The sequence below is a fragment of the Apium graveolens genome, chromosome 1, assembly GCF_009905375.1.
Source record: "Apium graveolens cultivar Ventura chromosome 1, ASM990537v1, whole genome shotgun sequence".
Taxonomy (NCBI): domain Eukaryota; kingdom Viridiplantae; phylum Streptophyta; class Magnoliopsida; order Apiales; family Apiaceae; genus Apium; species Apium graveolens.
The window spans coordinates 159751192-159766027 of record NC_133647.1 but is presented as its reverse complement, the minus strand read 5'-3'; the positions used below and the strand labels follow the sequence as shown (position 1 = coordinate 159766027).

General features: G+C 37.7%; 4 protein-coding genes across 5 annotated transcripts; 1 reads left to right on the top strand and 3 right to left on the bottom strand.

Moving 5' to 3' along the window:
• Positions 1 to 1214: 1214 nt before the first annotated feature.
• Positions 1215 to 2328, top strand: LOC141721381 (ubiquitin-like-specific protease ESD4). The gene is made up of 3 exons (XM_074524304.1): positions 1215 to 1342; positions 1450 to 1815; positions 1901 to 2328. Exons 1-3 carry the CDS (start codon positions 1226 to 1228, stop codon positions 2195 to 2197), a joined length of 780 nt encoding a protein of 259 aa, XP_074380405.1. The 5' UTR covers positions 1215 to 1225; the 3' UTR covers positions 2198 to 2328.
• Positions 2329 to 3163: 835 nt separating this feature from the next.
• On the bottom strand, positions 3164 to 4441 carry LOC141708769 (protein FAR1-RELATED SEQUENCE 5-like). Its single transcript, XM_074512548.1, has one exon. It carries the CDS (start codon positions 4439 to 4441, stop codon positions 3164 to 3166), a length of 1278 nt encoding a protein of 425 aa, XP_074368649.1.
• Positions 4442 to 4498: 57 nt separating this feature from the next.
• Positions 4499 to 5260, bottom strand: LOC141708762 (protein FAR1-RELATED SEQUENCE 5-like). The gene has a single exon (XM_074512535.1). The coding sequence runs from the start codon at positions 5258 to 5260 to the stop codon at positions 4499 to 4501; it is 762 nt and encodes a 253-aa protein (XP_074368636.1).
• Positions 5261 to 6299: 1039 nt separating this feature from the next.
• On the bottom strand, positions 6300 to 13719 carry LOC141668938 (nitrate regulatory gene2 protein). 2 transcript variants are annotated; one of them, XM_074476014.1, is made up of 6 exons: positions 13533 to 13719; positions 11022 to 12181; positions 10556 to 10627; positions 9153 to 9370; positions 8274 to 8497; positions 6300 to 7497 (listed from the first exon to the last, which is right to left on the bottom strand). In XM_074476014.1, the coding sequence occupies exons 2-6, from the start codon at positions 12121 to 12123 to the stop codon at positions 6804 to 6806; spliced, it is 2310 nt and encodes a 769-aa protein (XP_074332115.1). In that variant the 5' UTR covers positions 12124 to 12181; positions 13533 to 13719; the 3' UTR covers positions 6300 to 6803. The 2 variants fall into 2 exon arrangements, with proteins under 2 accessions (XP_074332115.1, XP_074332107.1); XM_074476006.1 differs by having other exon boundaries at positions 13426 to 13567.
• Between the last annotated feature and the right edge of the window lie 1117 nt (positions 13720 to 14836).

Genomic DNA, 14836 nt, shown 5'->3' with positions numbered 1-14836 from the left:
GGAAGGGCAGCAAGAGCATTGCTTGTTGTGTTTGGGTGTTACAGGTTTGGTCTTACAAGAGATTTCCTCGTATTGGCGTGCCTTTACGATCTCCCGGTCAGGAGGATTATCCGGTTGCTGAGGGATGGGCCTATGCTAGTGATACTCATGTCGGGGTTTCGAAAAAGCGCAGGATGTCAGGCCCTCACCACAGCTTACCGTTCTATAGGGGTGAGTTTGATGGTGTTGCTGGTGATGAGGTGGTCTGGAGGCCGTATGCTAGGTTCGAGGATGTTATGGACAGCGAGATGATACATGCACAGTTAGCTGGGTGCGGTCGAGTTCCCCTTGTATGTTACGACGTGGTCGAGTGGCAGCATCCGGACAGGGTGTCGAGACAGTTTGGTTCTAGTCCCCAGATTCCACGGGCACCGGTGAACATGGTTGGTTACAGGGGGGCTAAGGATGCGACGTTTGCAGGGAAGGATTGGCTGGTGCGGTGGTTTATTGATATTGGCAAATGGGCCAGGTTCTGTTCAGATTTGGATGGCCTTGTTGATGACTCGGTAGACATAGCTTCGGAAGCTGATTACATGGCGTGGTATGCTGATATATCTCGTATGCGCATAGGGAAACCCGATCCACAGCCTCAGCAGCAGTACAAGACGAGGGAGTTGTATGATAGCCTCGAGGGCTATGAAGTTGTAAGTGTTTTACAAATATGTATATTTCATATTACACACCCACACACTATAAAATTTGCATTCACACGTATTTCATCTTGATGATATGATATTCTTGTGGAATTAATGAAAAAATGTTTGCTTGTTTTTGCTTGTAGATGGTTGTCGGGCTTAATATGTTGAAGCAGCTGGACGCTAGGGTTCCTCCTGAGTTTGTGGAGGAGTTTGGGAGGATTTCTGCTACCTTCCTCACACCATTCTCTCGGTTGATGAAGAAGATCAAAGGACCCGCCTACAGACCTCCCACATTTCAGAACATAAAACCAGATTTCATTGCACCTTTGGCTGACGACTTTGACATTCCAGCCATTCCTGCCCAGGATGTCGTTGACATGACACAGCCATCCCAGCATGTGTCTCAGCCACCCCAGGCTATTGCCTCATCTAGTAGGCCCGCGAAGCTTGCATCCCGCAGGATGAAAGAGGAGAAGTGGAGTATCACTAAGAGACTCAGCATGACAAAGAAGAATGCTATATATTCAGATTGGGGATGGGGCTTTGGGATGGCGTCGAGGAATCCCGGTGGTCTTAGTGTTCAGGACTATCACGTCCATGCATCAGCTATGCAGAGTCTGGCTCCAGGAACATGGGTTGATGACAGGATCATATACACTTATATGGTATTGTTCGTTGTCTAATATATTTTAGTTTTTGCATTTATTTTACTTGTTGCATTAATTTTACTTGTTGCATTTATTTTACTTGTTGCATTCATATATACTTGCAGGGATTGCTAAGGACTCGGGAGGAGGAGATTCACACTGGAGGTATATGGGAGAGGAAACCCGTCTATTATTTCATGGATCCCTACTTCATGGTTCTTGGGAAAGGACATGTGAAGAAAATCAGAAAAGTATCGAGGGTCGGTGGAGATACATTGCAGAGGGCATGGAATAAAGCATTACGTAGCTTTACCGGGTTTTCCAGTGCTACTGTTGGTCCTTCCGTTCTCGAGGCGGACTACATATTCATCCCATGTTGTGTCGGAGATGTGCATTGGGTTTTGTTCATGTTCGGTACTAGACGATTTGAAGGTCTTATCATAGATTCAATGAATGACGAGCCGGATTATCGTGAGGATATACGAGTGGTGGTATATTCCTCTACTATTACTGTCTTCTATATAGTCCTTACCAATTGTATATTATATTCATTCTCGGATCATAATTTCATTACAGTCATGGTTGTTGCCGAGGCTATTGCATATGGTACACCCAGTCGAGGGGCTTGACCCTACTTCAGCCGAGGTCCTAGCTCTACCGTCCAGGCCAAAGCAACGAAACTCTAATGATTGTGGTGTTTATGTGATGAAGTACATGGACTACTTCACACAAGGATATGACTTAGCTGAGGTACCAAATTGGTCGCAGGAGGAGGTGGATACCTTTAGGTATCGGATAGCCAGGGAGCTTCAGTTAGGGAAGGCAAGGGGGATTCCCGGGATTCGTATGCGTAGGCGTCACGAGGCTTCGTAGTTGAATTTCATAGTGTTTTAGTTTGTCGGATTATGTAGTTGGATTGTATTTCATTTTAGGTTGTCGGATTATGTAGTTGGATTTCATTTGATTTTAGGTTGTTGAATTATGTAGTTGGATTTCATTTTATGTTGTCGGGTTTTATTTGGTTTATTTGGTTTGTTTGGTTTGACGTTGTTTAATTTTGTTGGTTTTTTGTTATTTTTGAGCATTTTGGGTTGTTGTGGATTTTGGTGGAATTTGGTAGATTTTGGTGGAATTTGGTGGATTTTGGTGTTGTAGGTGTTGGGATTTTGGTGGAATTTGGTTGTGGATTTGGTTGTGAATTTGGTTGTGAATTTTGGTTGTGAATTTCCTGGCTGCTCTGTTTTCAATCTGCAAAAAAAACAATTTAATGGCCCCAACCGCGGAAAATTTCCGCGGTCCGTCTACAGCCCAACCGCGGAAAATTTTCGCGGTCCAAATTCAAGATCGGAAGGAAGTACGGATCCGGATGAGAGTTCACCAATCTCCACGGTTCAGTACCCTCCATCCAATTGCATGCCTCGATCCAATTTTTGGCCCTATAAGCCTCCTCATCGGGTGGGTACAAGTCCGTTTCCTCTTCCTCCACATGGGGCGGCTCGTCATTGTCCACAAGGGGCATCAACTCGGCACATGCATCTTCCATCTCACTAAAGGTTGGTGAGACCACATCTTCCTCGTCATTGTCCTCATACCACGAGTCGCTTGGTAGGGAGTCCGAGAATGTGTTGCTAACGTGGGAAACCGAATCACAACTATGATCGGAGTTGTTCTCACCACTATACTCGCTAGTCATATTACCTATCACAATAAAACACAATTATATGACAATAATTGGCAATTATATGACAATAAAACATAACAAAAAAGAAAGCAATATCAAACACTTAAAATTGAAATCCATTTAAAGATTACAACATTCGGTTACAAAATGGTACACCACTAATTATATTGCGATTCTTGAACATTTTTAAGATCTTCTAGTCTACTAGCACACTTCCTTTTATCATGGCCTTCCATTTGACAATAAGTGCACCTTCTTGGCGGCTTCTCCTTTTTACCAATCGATTCTATTGGACTTTTGAAACGAACGTCCTTCTTCCTCCCTTTAGTTTGGGACATAATAAGGTCAAGAATTGTTTCTTCATGAGCACTTGCATTTGGAGCTTGCGAATTGCTTTCGTAAGATTTAATTCCATCAACGCTCATTTTTTCGAGAATTGGTATTTCTCGATTCATCACTCCAACGGCATAATCATACCGTTCCTTGGATGCAATGCTACTTTGAGAAAAACTCATGGTTAACATTGTCATGCTATTAAATCGATCGGTTGAGGTCATCTCGTGACTTTGTCCAACATCCAAATTGTAAGGCAACACACCATCAACTCTATCGGCATGCATTGTCCACCTCCGGTTTATGTAATACGGGGAAATTTCCGAAACCCGTTTCTTAGTGAAGACCGCCAATAGGTGTCTACAAGGTAGCCCCAAATGTTCAAGCATTCTACACGTACACATTCCCAAAGAGCTTGCTTTCTCGAATGCCACAAAATAAACATTTCTTCTCGTAGGCTCGGACATGGGCCTATAACAACTATAGTACGTATAAACATCCCCCATTCTCTCCCCTTCTTCACTAGCTCGTCGGTCTTTTTCAACAAAGTATTTTGAAGACTCGACCAATTCATCTTGAAATCTTCTAAACATTTCCTTAGTGTAGATACAAGAAGCATGATACTCCAATGTGGTATGCAATTTCATAGGACGTTTTAGATTAATGGTGACATAATCTTCTTCCTTCTCCCTCATGAATTGCCTTGCCAATGCTTTTTGGGCATTTTCAATGAATTCCTTCAAACCCGTTGCCGAACTCACATACTTATCAAAGAAAGAATTCATCCCCTCACTCCTCGATGTACTATTTTGAAACGCCGAAAATTTGTTTCTAGTATATGCAGGAATCCACTTGTGCTTCAACTCATATAACCCCTTTAACCATTTATGATCTTGCAAGTGATACTTTTCCACAAACGACGCCCATCTAGCTTCAAAAACACATTCAGTGAGAGATTTATAAATGCAATTGTTGAAGTCCGTCTTGAATTCCGGAAAAGCCGAATAATAATGAGCTAATTTCTCCGGGAATTTTTGACTAATGTGCCAAGAACACAATAAATGGGTAGTATTCGGGAGTACAACCGCAATAGCGCTTGCCATGGCTTGATCTTGATCCGTGATTATAGTCAATGGAGGATTATTCCCCACACCTTCAAGTCAAGTACGAAGAATCCACTCAAAAGTCGACGCGTGTTCATCCCGCATCAATGCAAACCCGAAAATTACCGATTGATAATGATGATTGACTCCGGTAAATGGGACAAATGGCATTGCATACCTATTTGTCCGATAAGTGGTATCAAAAGCCATAACATCGCCAAAATTTTGGTAAGCCATTATACATCTCGGATCAATCCATACTAGACACTTCAAGCGATTCTCTTCATCGACTTCGGTCCTAATAAAATATTTAGAACCACTTTCTTCATTCAACCTATGCAACAAGTCTAACCCCGCTTGGGCGTCACTAATCTCAAACCTTTTCATCCTCTCGTCTCTTAACACATTCCTAACATGTTGAACATTGAAACCAACTTTGTCATTACCTCCATGAATGTTACCAATCACATTCATCACTTGACAATTACGAACCCCCGAACCATAAAGCGTTTTTATCAAACTACGGGTCGCGGTGTTGACATGTCTTTCTCGTTGTACCAAATTCATCTTACTAGGGGAAACAAGACCGTGGTTGTGTACCAATTCAAGGCTAGTTACCTCCCAGTGACGTTTTTTCTTTTGATAATTGACATACATCCTCACCTTGCACTCGCTTTTAGGAAGAACCTCTCTACGCCTTTTTATTTTGACTACTCTCGGTGACGACACTTTTTCCATAAAGCCTACAAACATATAAACGACCATATATCTCGTTGTCTTTATTACGATGGCTAGCTTGAATTTTAATCGCAAATCCATTTCGTAAAGCATAAGCCCTAAAAAAATGACCGGCCTCATCCACACTTTGAAAATTTTGATTCAAATATGGAACTCCCCCCCATCAACATTTTCATACAAATTTGCATCCTCTACATTATCAATTTCATCCTCACCCTCAACATTATCACTATCATTTTCGACCTCATTTTCAACCTCATTTTCATCACTTTCATCTTCAACATCAACCAAATCGTCATCTAAATTAATAAATTGCTCATTTCTATCTACAAAATCATCATCTTCAACATATACTGGGGTTTTAGGTTCTTCACTACTATTTAAACTATCAAGATGTAAACTACAATCAATAGCCTCTTTTTTTTCATTTTGACGTTTATGACGAAACATGCGAGCAAATAATTTATCCGCCATGAAAATGAGAAATTTAAGACAAGAAATATACCTTGGATTGACAAAACAACTTGAAGTTCTTGATGAAAATCGCCTAAAATGTAAACTTGGAGAGAGTAGAATTTTTCTACAAAATTTTGGTGTTTTTGTGGTGAAATGAGGTGCTGTTGGGATGCTGGGGATAAGGGGACAGCACCAAACCGCGGAAATTTTCCGCGTTCCGTCGAGACCAACCGCTGAAACTTTCCGCGGTCCGGGTACCATCTCACCCGTTAATCCCCATCCAACGGCCCTTAAACTGTTTGTTAACAACCTAATAATAGCAAACAGTTGCTACAGATTGGTCCCCGGGTATAAATAGATATACAAATTTAGGAAGGTAGTGAATAAAGTTTGAGACAAGTAGAAAGGTAGATCGTTGCTTGCATGATCACTGCATCAGAACTGAACTAGCAATCCAGTAATGTTCTAGCAGCAAAGGATAGACACTATCATATCCAGCACTTCTTACACTACGATGTCTCTCAAAGACATAATAAAGCGGAAATGTCAATAGATTACAACCTACGACATGGTGCACTAACCGGAGAGAATTAGATAACTGTGCATAGTCTAACACATGAAAAGATTAAGCATTCCGAAAAGTGAACTGGGTCATGTTACAGGGTTACAGAAGATAACGAAATCTTGTTATATCACATTAAACAAAGTACCTTGACAATCTATCAATAGGATGTACCAAATTCATGTCCAATGTATATGTATATATATACTGTAAAACCACAAAATTACAGACTTGTAGTAAATGGCATGGTTATGCTCCCATTTCCTACATGCACACAAGCCTAAGAATTAATTATTAGCAACCAGATTCTACTGAGACTAGATGTACACTGCTTTATCTTACATGTTTCAAGTTTCAACCATATATATATACCCCAATTATGTTGACAGATCATGACTGCTGCATTATTTTTCTTTAGCCATATACTCCTTTATTTTTATAATCACTCTACAAATTCCATCCTGTAGTATGTAAAAAGCTTGCAATTAATCATCCATAACTAACCAGCGGAGCTTTGCTGCATTCACAGTAACTCGGAGACTCCATAGTAGATTTTTTACACCGTCCGTAACCTTGGAGAGCAAATTAGAGAGTCCTTTAGTTCTTTCATTTGGTCCTCTGTGATTGGGAATTCATTTGTGCAATACTTCTTTTGGATTCTTCAATGGATTCTTGTAATTTGACTAACATTGTATGACTTGAATCTGCAAACCTGTTCAACAGCCCAAAAAAATCCACCAATCTTGACCTAAAACGACCAAAACCTGTAATCCAATTTTCTGAAGCTTCGTCTCTGGATAGGTTGAAACCAGATTCACTCTGGTTGCCACCTTGCCAAGGTGTGGAAATTGTATAATTGATACCCTTCCCTTGATGTTTCTCTTGACGTGGCAGCAAGTGGGAAACTTCAGCTTTTAAAGCCTTGATAGAGTCCGTTACTTCTTTGGAAGGTAGTTTATCAAGCTCTTCCAACCAAACACCGCAGGTAACATATATCGTTGGGCCATAATTGCGTAATGGTGGTGCTGGGATTCTCCTTTTCTTCTTGGATGATTTCTCAGAAAGAGAGACACACTTGTAAAGCCAACCATTTATAGCCTGAACATATGTTTTCTGAGCTTCAGTCCATTTCGTAAAACTTGAAGATAGAGTTCCCAGCTCATTTTCCAGACAGATTATTATCTGACGACGTGAATCTGATTGTAAGGAAATATAACTGTTGAAATTGTTATTTGTCTCTGATATAAGATTAAACTGTAGCTTGTGGCATTCACACATCACTTCCCACATTTTCTTTAACCTGCAAAGGGTAGCCAAGGGAACCGACCAATTAAAGCTGAAAGTCATAATATCAGATTCTTTTCTTTTTTATTTATTTTAAGAAACTTCTGGTAAATGAATGCATGTCAATTGTACATTGCAGTAGCAGACATTTAGAGCGACCAAACTTATATATTTATATCTGACAGACCCATTAATGCAGAATTCAAATAACAGGTCATAAATACAATTTTCATATAAAGTTACCCTAGCCCAGCACATTTTATCCATCGCACTCTTATTTCTTTGGAACAGACAGGGTGAAGGTAATATTAGTACTACACACCATCAGTTTTCGAAAATCTAATTACCAATTGCCAACATAATCAACATACACAGTTTCTAGTTAAGTCTAAGCTAAGGATATAATATATTTTGGCAACAACCAGCACAGTTTACTTGGCACATTATAAAGTTTATCAAGGGCCATGTTGGTTTACCTTGGTAAGAATCTAATACAAGGTACATGATGCGATGCCTTGATGGTGCAATAAGCTAAGTGAGATCTTGTGGTTCGAGAAAAAATAAAAAGGCTTAAGAAACAACTTTTAGAATGCTGACTAACTTTAATCATCATATTGAAAAGAAATCCAGTATTACGGGGTGTAGGCTTAAAAATTGAAAGTAACATCATATACATTTTGAAATCTTGCAAGTCAAGATACCAACTAAAGAGACTGACAAAAACATACACTGCTTATGCTGTTAAGCATTTAGTACTTATTTTCTGTAATCGAGGAAAAGGAGTACACATACCCTTCAATTAACTCCTCTAATTGAGGCTGGAGCTCTTTGTCTCTTAACTCTTCAATTTTCTTTGATATTGAATCAATTCTCTCAATAGCTACTCTGATTCTCGAATGTAAATCCTTGACAACAGCACGAGTTTTGTCAATTTTTTCATAACTTTGTCCCTTAGACTCTAGTAGCCTGAGTAGTTTCCTTTTCTGATCATAATCCTTTCTCACAATTCCACTTGCCTGAAATCAATATATTCTTTCAGTTAATTCATAAAAAATGAAAATCTCAGGTTGTTCATCAAGGGAAATTAACGGCACTTTTCTAACTACACTAAAGACACATAACCCATGTGATACTGAACAGTTTTCACAGCTAACTAGATATGACCCTCAATATAGATATCCAAATTGCAATATATAGCAGTGTCATATAATAAGCATTACCCTTCAATTCATACAAGTTTTTTACTTCGCCAGACAGTAATGCTAATGGATGGTAATCAATGTTAATTGTTTTCCGGAAACATTAGAACCTCGTTAAATGGATAATATTTTCCAGTCCCAACGTAGTAAGAACGTTGTATTTTTAACCTCGATAAGTGATTAATCCCGATTGACGACATTTATCGAGGTTTAACTATATATGTTTTTTTCCAGCATATAAACAAATTATGAAAATTTGGAATCTATAAAGTATAACACTAGGAGAACACAGCATGGATTAAAGAAAATAATTTCATTTTCCACTCCTAATTTGGTAACAAGTTATAACTGAACTAATTAACTAATTCATTCCATTTAAAATTTACATTTACCCACATGACAATGTAACTGTACCCTAAAAGTAACTTAGAGAATCAATGATTAAAGAAATCTACTTCAGAAGTCAAAATACCTTCACTTCATCATAGAGCTTCTTCTCCCATGCATGTAGCCTATCTAAGGTTGACGCATGGCTTCCAGATACCATACAAAAATTATCATATATATTACTTGTAAGATCCCCTATATCGTCCGATGCTTGAGCAGCAAGAGGGTTCCTTGATGATGAGGAATGTGAAGATGTTGTGCGGTGCCAAGTTAGGTACTTTGTGGTAGTTTGGGCAGCAGGTTCTACATAGAGAAGATATATATCAGCAGAACAAAAAAGAAAACAGAAGTTTTCAAGGCAAGACTTTTAAAAAAACTACGTATTTATAGTTAAATTAAATGAAGCGGATATCTTGAACCCAAGGGCAAAGGTTACGATTCATTAACTTATTAAGTGTATATAGTGTGTATTTGTATGTCGGTATGTGTGTGTGTGTGTCTAGATAAATTATATTATTCTTTTTTTGGCAAAGACTCAAAATCTAAGAATAGTTAATCGATCACTGTAATTGAAATAATACTTGATGATTAGCAAAAAACCAATAATCGACTTATCACATAATCATTTAGGTCACTAGAGGGCTCTCAGGTCTCAGCCAAGCACTATAGCAGCATCAACCTCTCCCCTTTCGGAGAGGTTGAAGGTTCAAACGTGATGTTTATTATAACATGAGCCCTTATACACATGACAGCCAACATAATAAATAAAAACGACAATATAAGTTTATGAAATAACAACAAACTGGGTAAAAAGGCTCTGGTAAACTAACAAAATTTAACGGTGCTTACTGCTTAATAGTATTGTTCATATCAAGTATCTAGGGTGTCATAAGAAAAATTCTATAGTAAGCATAAACAATTATTTCTCTATTGCAACTGAATAGAGAATATAAACATTACAACCATGATTCAGACACAAACTTACGGCTCAGATTCGTCAGCAGAATATGCAAATTTAACTCTGACTACTTCAGCATTACTTCTCATGAGTCAGTTTATTCAATGTCAGACAGCTCTGTTGTTAGCATTATAAACACAGACCATACCTATCACCTCCTACAAATGTAATCTACATAATTTACACTTTAGAAGATCATATTGTCTTAGGGATCAAAATTTGATTTTGTAAAGCTAATTCTAAGTACTTTATTTCTTCATTTTGTAAAGATGGAAGAAATTCTTAACCTAGGCCTTGCAGGTAGAAACAAAGTTACACAGCTATTTTTTCTGTTCTCTTTTTCTTGTTATATAGCCAATTCTTCTACAAGCACAAGTTCTTGGTAATCTGAGATGGGAAAGCGCAGGTAGTTGGATCATAAAAATACAAAACATAAGTAGTTTTGATAAGAAATTAACAAAACTAGATTTATTAGTTTCCACGAGACACAATGAACCATCTCTCACGATAGAATATGTGGAGCAATATACCTTCTACAACTTGGCTCGGATCATCTCCACAAGAAAAACAATTTTTAATCAATGTTGAAGCCAAAGACCCACCTGCCACGTAAGAATATACAATTAGCATAACAATTTTTTAAATAGTATGTGAAGTCTATCAATTTTTAAGCTTTCATTGTTTTATCTACAGACTACAATAAGCATCATCACAGCAACTAGATTATCAGGCAGCAACTAGATTATCAGGCAGCAGCAAACTATTCACAACCAAAATACTTGTCCATCGAAAGAAATGAGATTATCGTAAATATAAGACATTAAAGAAATTAACCAAATTTGCCTGATGTGGAGGCAGTCAAGAAATCCGCATAAGTGAATAAATAACCTACGGAAAAGTGGGCTAACAGTGTCAAAGTACAGAGCATAAGCATAGAACTGATTCTACACAATTATGGAAATTATAGTGGGAAAGGGATGGGAATAAAGAGTATACTTTCTTTCCCAGGGAAAATTGGACGGAAGTGAAACTTATTCGCCTCGAGCATTCGCGGGACCTCTGTTCCTGACTCAGATGCTTTATGAAACAGATATTCAATATCTTTCATGCTAGAAAAAAATCCCTTAGAGGCAACCTTGTCCCCGGTTCCATTTTCTTTAACCGGTGTTGTTTTCACATCAATGGGAAAAACAACTCCAGAAGCTGCTCTCAATGGTGATAAGGCAGGAGAATTGTACTTGTCCCCATTCTGAATATCAGTTTCTGATGCTACACTATCGGCCAATGGTGTGCTAGGTAGATCTGTTACAACAGTGTGATCAGCTGCCCTATTAACATTATCGAAACTTCTAACTAGCTTATCTACAGATGGATCATCAAATTCATCTTCTGATTCCTGCAACTCTTCTCTTCCAGGAGACAAGTCCTTCATTCCTTCACCTTCAAGTGCTGAAACTCTATTATTTTCTTTCGTTTGCCTTGCTTCATCAGCACCCTCCCTCCCTTTATTCAATTCTCTCACTTCTTCTGAAGAAAAATGATTGTCAATGGGATGGAAAAGTCCAAAATAGTCCCAAGGTGGAGCATCTGGAGCAATGAGAGGATTGTCAAATGGAGATCCTTCTGGTCTTCCTGCCGAATGTGGTGTTGTCTTTTGGGTACTCGAAGAAGTGACCGAGCCCAAAACTTCCACAGAAGGCTTTTCTACAACTTTTCTAGAGAAAGAACCACTAGTTTTCATATAATTTGCCATATATAAACTAGACAAAGGAGTAGAAGGAGCAGGGGAAAGGTTTTCAAATGCATCCACGCGCTGAGACAAAGATGGAGAGAGTGAGAACTGTGAATGAGATTTATCAGTGAATCCAGCTACCTCTGGTGTTGCACGTGTGGAAGTAAACAAGGAGGATTCTGCCGGGCCCTCAGGTTCAACAAACCTCCTTAAAGCAGTTCCTGTAACATTCAAGGATTGGATATATGCAACATGGGTAGCTGCTAGTGCGCACCTACCATCAAGTGCTTGTCTAACAAACTTTTTTCTATCACGACAAAGCTGCAAAGCCTTATCTTCTTCAACTTTAGAGCTTGACGCCCCCATGCCAGGCTTTTGACTAGGGCAGTGGCCTGTTTAATGGTTGTCAGGCATTTGAATCCTCCTGTATAGATCATTTAATTAAACATAGCACATGCCATTACGAAACATCAAGTTGTGACAAGAACACAAGTACCAGTCTTCAAGAAATACAGGCATCAAAATAGTTGTCAACTATTTCCAGAATAATACTTCTTAACTACAGAAAGAAAAAATTGTGCATACTCCGTGCTTTTTTAAAAAGACAGCATACATAATTCCATATACAGTCTGCAAATTCTATAAATTCTTTGACATACCAGCTATGCATATTAGTGTGCATACTGTCACTGAAACCAATAATGATGCAAGTACATAATCAAATTGATGACAAATTCGTCAAGACAAGAAGTTTCATCATCAAGCTTATGACTTTCATTAACTTAACATTGTCGCGACTAACATTTTTATTTTGGAAACACAAGCTTTTACCGCCGCCTCTTTAAATACCATTAAAAATACACTTCACGGTAAATTAGTAAGACAAAATAGAGAAAATACTCAACTTAGATATATGATACATAGGGATGATATTAACAGATAACAAGGTGATTGAATTCTTGTCAAAAGAATATGCATAAATTTACCACATGCTACACTACACGATCCCTCTCTTGATTATTATACAGTGCCTACAAAACATTTTAGCCAACAAACTGACTTTATATTACCAATTACGCACTTTATCCCGCATTGCATAAACTTAAATATGACACTTAAGGACAAATTACTTAACGGTAAAACAAATCAACAGAAAGTTAAATATGACACTTACGGGCAAAAATTAGTTAAAGGGAAACAAATCAACAGAAAGGAAAGAAACTCGAGTTTTTCTTACAAGGTATTAAAACAAAGAAAAAACACAAAGTTATCAAGTTTCCACTTTTTGCTGCTAAAAGTTTCAAAACTATACAAAAATAACTGGCTTCAAAAGCATAATTGTGTGTGTAAGAAACAAAACAAGAAAAGAGTGTAAATAGCATCTGGGTATTGTGTAAAGTTATAAAACATGGCATCTTGAAATCAATAAAAACAAAAATAAGAAATTAACAGTAATTAACTTGAATAATTAGAAATTAAAATAACCCAGCTAGGAAAGAAGTGAATAAATATGATGCATAAAGTGGATATATAACATGCGATGCAAGGTAGAAGCAAACACAGTAACACACATAGTAAACAGGCACACATATATACATACGAGAGAGGGGGGGGGGAGAGAGAGGGGGAGGGAGAGGGAGGGGGGCGAGAGAGAGAGGGCAGGATTACCGAGAGAGAGAGAGAGAGGGAGGGAAGGAGGGATAGAGAGAGATAGAGGGAGGGAGGGAGGGAGGGAGGGAGAGGGGGGGAGAGAGAGAGAGAGAGGGCAGGATTACCAAGAGGGAGGGAGGGGGAGAGAGAGGGGGGGGGGAATCGGTGGTGGGGAGTGAGTAAACTCGGTTGTCAGAAGAAGGAAGGACTAGTGATGCCTGCCTGCCTGGCTGTGTAAGAAGATTGAGAAAGTGTGTGTGTGTACAGGGCAGGGCAGGGTAATTGTTTAGAAAGACAGTTGTTAATTTCTTGTCATGTTATTCTACTAGTCCTACCTTTGTTTCGCTTATCGGATCGCGAGCATGTGCCCCACCATGCGCTCTGTCCCCTTTCCCTTTCCTGCCTCCCGTCAACTAATATTTTTTTATTTCTTTTTCCGTCAAAAAAAACTACTAATTTTTTTTAATTCAACGTAATACAATATTTTTACTTTTTAAATTTATGGATTTGTAATAATTACATTGCATATTAAAAAAATTTAATTTATTAATTTACTCCAATTTTTGAATTCTTTGAGATATTTTGTTAAAATAATTATCCAATTATATTGACTTTAGATTCGGAAAATATGTAAACTTATAATTTCAAATATTTTTACAATTAATAATATGTAACGGATAACTTTTATATAGGCTTGTGGAGTAATTAATTATAACAAAAACGAATAATTTTTATAATAATAATAATATAAGATTCACGTAAATTAAAATCTGTCATTTATGGTTGGGGTCATTTAGCACAATTTCTAAATTTACAGCAGTAAATTATGTCATATTTTCTTGGATTTTGTAGGTTTATGTAACTGAAATGTTGTGCTTAAAAAGTTATTCTTATGATTCATTTTATTAATTGTTTTCTCCAGTCCGGGGGTGAAAGTGTACTTCGTTCGACGCGGTATGCAATTCAATCATTTCAGCTTACTATATACAAAATTTCGGGTCAGTTGCTTTCTTATTAAGCTATCCAATAAAAATTAAAAATGTACGGTTAAAAAAGTTACCATCAAACAAATGGAAAAGAATACCAAAGTAAACTTTTTGTTGCTCATCATGTTCAATTAAAGCTAATATTTTTTTAACCGAATTCGCAAGTTCTTATTAAGATCTTTTATCTGCATTTTTTATCCGAAATAATTTTTTCAGGAATACTTTATTTCTTAAAAAATTACCAATCATCGATATATTTATACTTATATAAAGGAGAAATTAGGTAATATTTCTCAAATCGTCTTATTTTATTTTTCTAATTTTCTCAATTTTTTAATTAGTAAATATTAAAAATTACACTTATCTTATATTTTCCTAAATATATTATCATCATTTCTAATATTACTCTAAAAAATTTACAACATCTTTCATTTAAAGTTCTA